This window comes from Canis lupus, chromosome 4, assembly GCF_011100685.1.
Source record: "Canis lupus familiaris isolate Mischka breed German Shepherd chromosome 4, alternate assembly UU_Cfam_GSD_1.0, whole genome shotgun sequence".
NCBI classification, from domain to species: domain Eukaryota; kingdom Metazoa; phylum Chordata; class Mammalia; order Carnivora; family Canidae; genus Canis; species Canis lupus.
In genome coordinates this window covers 76230618-76240358 of record NC_049225.1, presented here as the reverse complement: position 1 = coordinate 76240358, position 9741 = coordinate 76230618, and the positions used below count along the sequence as shown (strand labels likewise).

The following is a 9741-nucleotide window of genomic DNA, read 5'->3' as shown; positions in this document are numbered from 1 at the left end:
CTGGAGACCCGGGATCGAGTCCCACGTCGGGCTCCCAGTGCATGGAGCCTGCTTCTCCCTCTGCCTGTGTCTCTGCCTCTCTCTCTCTCTCTCTCTGTGTGTGTGACTATCATAAATAAATAAAATTATTAAAAAAAAAAAAAAAGGGAAAACAAAAACCACAGAGCCTGGCAAACGATTACCAATGGTCAGTGTCTGTTTGGTAATAAAGTTTTATCAGGACACAGCTCCCCACCCCCCCCATATTGATTTGTACTGTCCATGGCAGCTCTCATTCAGCAGAGTGGAACAGTTGTGACATCACATACGGCTCACAAAGCCTCTGTATTTACTATCCAGTCCTACAGGAGCAACTCTGCTAGAACCCTGCACTGGAACATTGCCACACTACACTAAGGCTAAGTAAAACTTAATTAGAAAAGTATGGTGGAATACAAAAATACAAATGACATGCTTGCTCTGATTCAGGCACTTTCAAGATCATAGTTTATTTATTACTTCAGATAAAAAGATAGTATACATATTAGGGAATCCCTTAAAATTCAATTCTAAAGTTATAACACCATCTAGTACTTCTGCATTGAATGTTAACCAAAAAAATCTCTAAACACCTGAAAGCCCCACTATTAACATGAACTATGGTAATAAAAAATTTGACATTTTAATTTGTTCAATATATAGTATTTACATTATGAAACCAATGCTGATACCATAAACAGTGATAAAGAAATAGTAAAAATAAACTTTAAAAAGCAAAGGTTTATATTCTTACAATGTGCTAATCATCATAATTGTATATAAAAATTAAAACATAGCAGAGCTTTCTGTTACAAAATTCTTAATCATCTGAGTTGTAGTCATTACTTGCTAACAATTTACATGCAACATCTGCTAAAATTGACATTTGATTTTTTTCCCCCAAGAAAGTGTAAGTAGATAAATGACATTTAAAAGCAGACATTAATTTACTTGTGGACAGAAAAAAAAAAAAAAAACTGTACTCAAGATTAGTACTGGTCACAAGCCTCTTCCCTACAGAAATGATAAAAAACAGTTAAGACCAAAAATAATTCCAAAAGGAGATGCATAGGCAAAGAGTACCATAAATGGCACAGCTCAAAAACTCTTGGGACCAAACACATCTTTTCTCTTTCCTTCAATGATGAGAGGTCTGTTTTGTCATCAAACAATATTGACGGAAGCAAGTGAGGGGCACCAGGTGTACAACTAATTAAATCTTGCAAAATACTAAGATGGAGGCAGGAGTGGCCAGAAGGGGCAATTTATATATAATTCAAACTATATACAGCATAACTGGAATGCAGCCCATCCCAAACTGGCTTTGTGAAACAATTGGACCTTTATGATTTAATAGTTAAAATTACAACAAGTGTAATAATACAATAGATTTACATGGGAAACAAAATCCAAGGGGCATTTTATATTATTTACTGTGTTGTTTCAATTTAAAAATAATTTTGCTAAGTATACATCTCAACTGAGGTCTATGTATAAAATGTCCTAATAGATACAGATATTTACCTTTGGTGAGTTAAAGGCCTTTTTGTGACTTCTGTCTGAATTGTAGGCAGAATGCTAGATGTACACGCACATGTGGGAAAAACTCAACCTGAGGTAATCCAAAAGATGTGCATGTGAGGAGACTGGAATTACTTTGAAAGTCAAAGCATACCAGAAACCCAAAACAGGTTAACAGTGAGAATGGCAACAAGGAATGGATTGCCAATATGGCAGTAAAACTTTTTTTTTTTTTTTTTAACAGAAAGAGGAAGGCCTCTCGTACCAGCAGAATCCTGCATACATACAAAAAAGAAAAAGCCATCCACCATTTCATAAAACAAAAGCCAATTATACTGTGGAAAATACAAATTGCAGAAAACCAGAAGTCAATAGAAGAAAAACTACTGGTTTACATGAGAGGAAGGGACTTCACTCTGAGCCGCTACTTGGTGAACGCTGCCACCACTGCCCACAGGACCTCGTTGGTGTTGGCCTTCAGACATTCCACCTCAGGGTCTAAGTCAAGGAGCTGCCGCACTCTCTTGGTGGCTAAATCGTACTGCTCGTCCAGAAGGGGGGCGAAAGCATTCTCCAGGACGTCGGAGGCGTGTGCCAGGTAAATGAGGGCCAGCAAGCGCTTGTCCATGCGGTGAGGGTCATTCACCCATTTGTCAAGAACAGCTTCCTGTACCTTCTTGATGAGGCGCTGCTTAATATTGTTGTTGGTGAGGGGATGTGTCGTCATGTCAAAAAGTAGGAAGTTCTGTTTCTCTGTGGTCAATACGCCCTTCTCTACCAGGTTTTTAGCTAACCGTTCCCGCACGTTTCTCAATTGATAATGCAATTTTAATGGATTCCAGGTCTCGCCTAAACAAAAGATTTCAGAAGTTAGAAATGATAGGTACTGTCTCTGCTTATTTTATAAAATGTACTATTAAACAATAGAACTTGGGTATTTTCCCGCCTTTAAAGAAATAGAAGAAAACCCAACTACTTTTCTTGCCAACTAAACCATGAGCCCTTGAGGGCCAAGTCTTCAGATTCTAACCACCTGGCACATTTTCAGGCACAACACTTAGAGAACCAACCTAAAAGCAGTCTTCAAACCAGTTACCCTAATGTGGAAATAAGCTAACTTAAATATATTTGGCCTCTCTTCAGCTGTTGTCAAAAAGCAGACATGGCAAAATGTTTCTATTAAAACACCAATGTGCAACATAACACAAAAGAAAAAAAGTTTCCTGATTAATATGCTATTCCAGAAACTGCTACATATGCCCAAACTACAAAGCTAGGAAAGCCTAGTTTAGACATGCTATTCTTTGATGACAAATAATATAAAGCTAACTCTAGAACGAAAAAACATTTTCACTATTTTAATCTTGTTGCCTATGCACATTTCCTTTCAAAACAGAAGTATTTAAAATAAAAGCAAACAATTTTCACTAAGATAATTCTTTTCTCTATAGAAGACTGGAAGGAAACGTATCAAAATATTAACCTTGGTTTTCTCTGGGATTATGTGTGACAAATTTTCTTTTTTTTTTTTTTTAATTTTTATTTATTTATGATAGTGAGAGAGAGAGAGAGAGAGAGAGAGAGAGAGACATAGGCAGAGGGAGAAGCAGGCTCCATGTACCGGGAGCCCAACGTGGGATTCGATCCCGGGTCTCCAGGATTGCGCCCTGGGCCAAAGGCAGGCGCTAAACCGCTGCGCCACCCAGGGATCCGATAAATTTTCTTTTATGTACTTTCTGTATTTTCCAAATGATCTCCAAGGAACATGTAACTATTTTTTTTAGTTAAAAAAAAAATACGATAGCAATTCTCTAAAGTAGAACATATTAAAGATCAAACACAGGCACTTATATGCAACAGCTATAAGGTTGAAATTTTATAATACTGAGAGAAAACAACTATATTGGTCTAACCACTAACTACAAGGGGCTATGAAATTTAAATCAATAAAAAAAATTCAGTTCTTCAGTTGTGCTAGCCATGTGCCAAAAGGCTCAACAGCCATGTATGGCTAGTGTTTACTGACTGGACAGCACAGAAACAGAACACTGCCATCATCATAGAAAGTTCTAGTGAACAGTGCTATCTTGAAATATACTATTCAGTTAGCCATAAACAAGAGTATTTTACCATATGACTAAAGAATATGGCTATGGTAAGAGTAATCAGTCCTGGACTTATATAATTAGACTTCTGATCTTACGCAAATAGAAACCTGGATAAAATATACAAAAATATATGAAACAACTGTTTTCTAATGCTAGTCAAAGGTAGTCCTAAGCTGTGACCCTTTAGTAAAACCTAAGTGAGCCACACTACTGCCCAAGTTTACTATCTAAAAGCACATACCAGGCAGCAAAGCAGGAAAAGAGACCTCAAAAACAGAGTACAGGAATAATACTGTGTTTAAACAGGCAGAAACAAAATTTTTAATTCAAATTTTAAAATTTAAAAAGTACAGAGGACCAGAGTTCCAGAAAGCTAAGGCAGCTAAAATACAAAGGCAGAGTACTAGAAAAGAGGGAGCTATGCAGAACAAGAGCTCTAGAAATCTGTATGATGTTCTTTTGAGTATATCTGAAAACAAAGCCACACAAGTTAAGGTAAGTAACTCTGCAAGGCTAGGCAAAGAAGAACTACCTCAAAGCTGTAAGCTGAACAACTCTAAGGCTTCACTCGGGGCTGGGGCAAATTTGAGTGCCAAAGCAGACAGAGTGTAAAGCTCTCACTGACCACTCAGGATATTCAGAAGGGACTCCAAAAGGATCACACCTTAGGAAGAGGCCTAAATTAGCCCTTGAGAAAAGACTGTTCCAGACCTGGCCTAATAAAGCTTAAAAACAGTGATCCACATGTAACTTAATTACCTACCAAAACAAATTTCAACACTCTTTAAAGAAAAACAGAATCCAACACTCAACAACACAGCACAATGTCCAACAACCAATAAAAATTACTAGCCCTGCAAAAATGTGACCCAAACCAAGGGGGGAAAACTTCAGCAACAATGAACCAAATCTGACATGACCCAGAAATGACAGGGGACAGAATTAGTAGACAAGAACTATAAAACAGCTATTATAAATATCTAAATAATTTAAAGGAAACCATGAATGCAATGAAGAGAAAATAAGAGCTGTTCTTTTAAAAGAATAAATGATCTGGAAGTGCCACTTTGCATTTTGTGATTCACCCCATAAAACTAGGGATTTGAAAAAAACCTCAAATAATGAAGGATCGGTACCATGAGTTATTAAATTAAAATCACCTCCTGCATTTAAAAAATAATTTTTTTTAATTTTTATTTATTTATGATAGAGAGAGAGAGAGAGAGAGAGAGGCAGAGACACAGGCAGAGGGAGAAGCAGGCTCCATGCACCAGGAGCCCGACGTGGGATTCGATCCCGGGTCTCCAGGATCGCCCTGGGCCAAAGGCAGGCGCTAAACCGCTGCGCCACCCAGGGATCCCCAAAAATAACATTTTTCATAAAAACCCTAGCAAATCAGTTTCCACAAAAGAAAAACAATCATTGCATTCAATTTCCTTGGTAACCTTAAAAAAGGGAAGAAATATATTTGGGACCCTATTTTAAAACCTAACAGTATAAAAGAAAAATGTAACTCATTAAGAAATGAAATTCTATTTATTTCAATTTCTAGTGTTAAACAAGCCCATCCATACCTATATTCAATGATATGAAATTATTAAAAGTAAAAAAAAAAAAAAAAGAAAAGAAAAATTATTAAAAGTTACTTGATGAAGCATTAACCAGCATAACTGGTTATAACAGGCAAGCTCTGGAGCCAGACTGGTTAGATCTGAATTCCAACTTGGTCATGTTCTAGCTGTGCGACCCTGGGCAAGGTTTCTTAACTTCTCCATTCCTCTGTTTCCTCATCTGTAAAGTCAAGATAACAACTCTACCCACCCCATCAGGTTATTATGAGGATTAAATGAGTTAAAGACACATCAAGTTCTTAGAACAGAGCCTCATACGTAGTTAACACTCAACAAATGTTAGCTATTATTTATCCATGTACAGAATCAGCACTCTGATAGAATTTAATGTATTCACAATGCTCTAAAAAAATCAAATTAGGTACTAAGCATACGAACATAAGTTAAGACATTTCTAACTGAAAAAATTTTAAATCAGGTGAGGGAAACATTCATTAATATAATTAATTATCCTGGCAAGACTAAGATGTGTAGGACCATAAAAACAGTATGAACAAGGAGCCCAAGGGAGTAAGAAATTATTTGGGTGATGTAAGGGGGCATTACTATGGAAGTTACAGGAGAAAGAACTTTCAAGCCAAATCTCGAAATCCCACAGGATTCAACATCCTATGAAAGAAAGAGGAGAGGCACCTGGGTGGCTCTGTCACTTAAGTGTCTGCCTTTGGCTCAGGCCATGATCTCAGGGTCTTGGGATCAAGCCCAGAGTTGATCCCTGAATAAGCTCCCTACTCAGCAGGGAGTCTGTTTCTCCCTCTGCCCCTCCCCACCTTGCTCACTCTCTCTCGATAAATAGATGATAGATAGATAGATAGATAGATAGATAGATAGATAGATAGATAGATAGATCGGGGAGGCGAGGGGAGAGGAGAGGGAGAGGAGAGGGAGAGGAGGCCAGCAAGCCTCCATTACAGGCAAAAGAAACAATAAAGTGAATGGGCAGCAATTACTTGCAGAATTTAATGAGCCCTGGACACAGGTGCTACAATTTCCATTTTTTAAGTGTTGTACCAATCCACTATCTCCCCAACAAATACCTGTCTACTGTACCTTTCACCAGTTTGGGGTTTGTGTTTTCTAATATCATTGGCACATGGTAGGAAGCCTCCTACACTCAGCTAGAATTAGCCAGGTTGTGTTTTCTAACTGCCTTCTGACTTTTGGAAATTTAAATAAACAAAATAATCAACAGCGAATTTATGTAAAAGCCCGTAAAAATTATAGTTCAACTTTAAAATTAACGAATTATGCTTATAATAATTTGTCAATTATCAAAGAAGTACCTTTCCCTGGCAGCTCACTAGTCAAACAGAAGGGTGTTCCCATCCCTCAGAGAATATCTTGGCTATCTAGTTTCAAAAATGGGGTGGGGGTGGGGATTAACTTCTGAGAACTCCACAGTTAAACTTCTCTCTGCAGACCTAAAAACACAAAATCCCTCTAATGCGGGTATATAATGTTTTTTTTCTCATGGGAAATGAATAGGATTAGCAATTTACAAACTTGCTCTTTATTGTACTAAAGTCATACTAAGGTTTATCCACACTGTATCTATAATTAAATCTTATTATATATTACAATCAATGAACAAGTAATGATTACAAAGTTCCTATGAGAAATTTCTCAATTCCAAAATATGCTAACCCACAATTTAGCGTTGCTACTAAAAATGAGAAGCGCCCAAACACAGGAGCACCTTCAAAAAAGGCATTCCACTTACATCAGATCTTCTTATGGGCTAGTTTCTTCCCCAGAGGAAATAATAAAAAGGGGCTCAGATACCATCTCCCTTTGCAGCAACTCCCTCAAAAGGGGAAATCTCACCAGCTCACTCTAATACAAATGTTAACTCAGACCTCCTCCGATACTTGAAAACATGAAGAAATATCATATGCAGAAGGCTGAAACGATGTGGGTAATATGCAGATGTTGTTTAATACTATTCTGGACACCCCCAAAAAAGGTACAATGAAATAACTGAGGGAGGGACGTCTAGGTGGCTCAGCGGCTGGGCGGCTGCCTTCGGCTCAGGTCATGATCCCAGGATCTGGGATCCAGTCCCACATCGGGCTCCTGCAAAGAGCCTGCTTCTCCCTCTGCCTGTGTCTCTCATGAATAAATAAATAAATCTTTAAAAAAAAAGAAAGAAAAGAAAGAAATAACTGAGAGGTGAAAGTGTATTAGCTTCCTGACATTTGTTTTTGTTTTTTCTTTTTTTAAAGATTTTATTTATTTATTCATGAAAGACACACAGAGAGGCAGAGACACAGGCCAAGGGAGAAGCAGGCTCCATGCAGGAAGCCTGATGTGGGACTCAATCCCAGTACCCCAGGATCACGCCCTGAGCCAAAGGCAGACACTGAACTGCTGAGTCACCCAGGCGACTCGCTGTTTTTGTTTTAAAAAATAATAATAAATTAAGCTAAATCCAAAGAATAAAGTCACTCCTGAAATTAACATACTTAAGACTAGTATAAATTGGGATGGGGGTTAGATAAATGAGTGGATATACAATAAAGGTTTAAACTATCACAGCTATCAAAGATTTAGCTGCTTCAATTTAAGCAGAGTATCAGATACCTTTTAAACATGGTGTAATAAATGCCTGATAACTTAAGTGTTCAAAACTCTAGATTGAAAGATGTTACTGTGATCCATATTGTTACTCACCAGTTCCTAAATTATTCAAGATGTGAAAAGATTTTATAGTTATACAAGCAAATTAAAATGTATAGAAAGAAAGAAGATGTGGTTTATGTATACAATGGAATATTACTCAGCTATTAGAAATGACAAATACCCACCATTTGCTTCAACGTGGATGGAACTGGAGGGTATTATGCTGAGTGAAGTAAGTCAGTCGGAGAAGGACAAACATTATATGTTCTCATTCATTTGGGGAATATAAATAATAGTGAAAGGGAAAATAAGGGAAGGGAGAAGAAATGTGTGGGAAATATCAGAAAGGGAGACAGAACGTAAAGACTGCTAACTCTGGGAAACGAACTAGGGGTGGTAGAAGGGGAGGAGGGCGGGGGGTGGGAGTGAATGGGTGACGGGCACTGGGTGTTATTCTGTATGTTAGTAAATTGAACACCAATAAAAAAATAAAAATAAAAAATAAAAATAAAATAAAAATAAAATAAAATAAAATAAAATGTATAGAAAGTATTTGTAGTTCACTTTTTTGTAAAGGAAATTGTGAGAAGTATTTGCAGAGAAGAAAAGGTTATTTATGTCCACTACCCAACAATTACTTCAATGAAAATGACATGCTGACAGGTACCTTAATAATTCTGCTGCAAAAAAACTTTGATATTCCTTGACATGTGTTACAAAACCAAAAGCAGCTTTGTTCATAAATCTGGCAGTCTAGTGACGCCTTGTGACCAAACTGATTAACTACATGTCAAAATTTAAGAAAGTCAAAAACTTATTAAAAACCGTAAATAGTCCAAAAAAAAAAAAAAACCACCAGTAAGTAGTCTTTGCCTCAAATATATATTTGTTAATTTTTAAATTAGTGAGATATATAAATATATAAATGCTTAAAATATATTGGTAGATTAAGCATATAAATATATAGCAAGAAAAAATATATATATAGCGTAAATAATAGTTGTATGAACCGCTGAGTACCCCCACCTCAAGTAAACAAGAACCCTCTGTCAGATACTTTACGAACCCCTGTGCACCTTCTCTGCCTCAGAGGTAGAGACCAGACCAGACCAACAAGCTCTTCTTCTGCACATAGACTCTAACGTCCTCTGTACATATCCCCCAATGATACAGCACAGTACCACACTTCTGACAACCGAGAAGCAATCCCAGACTTAGCTGCACGAAGTCAGACGGGTCCACCAGCTTTACCACTCCCTCTAGCCCCTCTGAACAAGAGCACATCCTTCTTTTGTCTCATTCTCACCCTTCAAAAAGACCTAAGCCAAGTTCTGCTTCCTCCTCCAACTACTAAAGCTCCCAAGGATTGATTTCTCTTTTCTCTGAATTACTGCACTTTCAGAGAATCATATTGTTAAACCCTAATCTGTTCTCAAATTATTACAAATACACAACTGTTCCCCAAATGGACTTTAAGATACTTTCACAGTATGGGAGCACTTCGAGTTTCACAGCACCTGGGTCAGTATAGCTGCAGTAACTGGTATCTGAAACTACTCATTACTTGGAAGCAACTTAAAATTCAACAAGCCAGCTGCAGAACTGAACATTTTTTAAAAAGTCAAAATGGTAAATGCTATGTTGTGTGTGTTTAAAAAAAAGAAAAAAAAAATCAGCAAGCTACCAGTACTTTCATTAGGCAGAAAGTAGATGCTTTCTTAATTTAAAAGAAATGTACTTTTTTTTTCCCTCTTTTCTCATTCTGGATTCCCTACTTTTAGCTGAAATTACAAGTCATTCCTATTATACATCAAGGACACATGACCAAGATGCCATAGGTGACA

The 9741-nt window shown here is 37.3% G+C and overlaps 1 protein-coding gene across 1 annotated transcript in view; it reads right to left on the bottom strand.

Annotated features, from left to right (window-relative positions):
• Positions 1-458: 458 nt before the first annotated feature.
• The window catches only part of GOLPH3 (golgi phosphoprotein 3), a 55542-nt gene continuing 46259 nt past the window's right edge, over positions 459-9741 (bottom strand). The window contains exon 4 of the mRNA XM_038535404.1: positions 459-2388. Within this exon, the coding sequence (XP_038391332.1) occupies positions 1964-2388 (425 nt within the window). The 3' untranslated portion in view covers positions 459-1963. The remainder of the gene's footprint in view (positions 2389-9741) is intronic.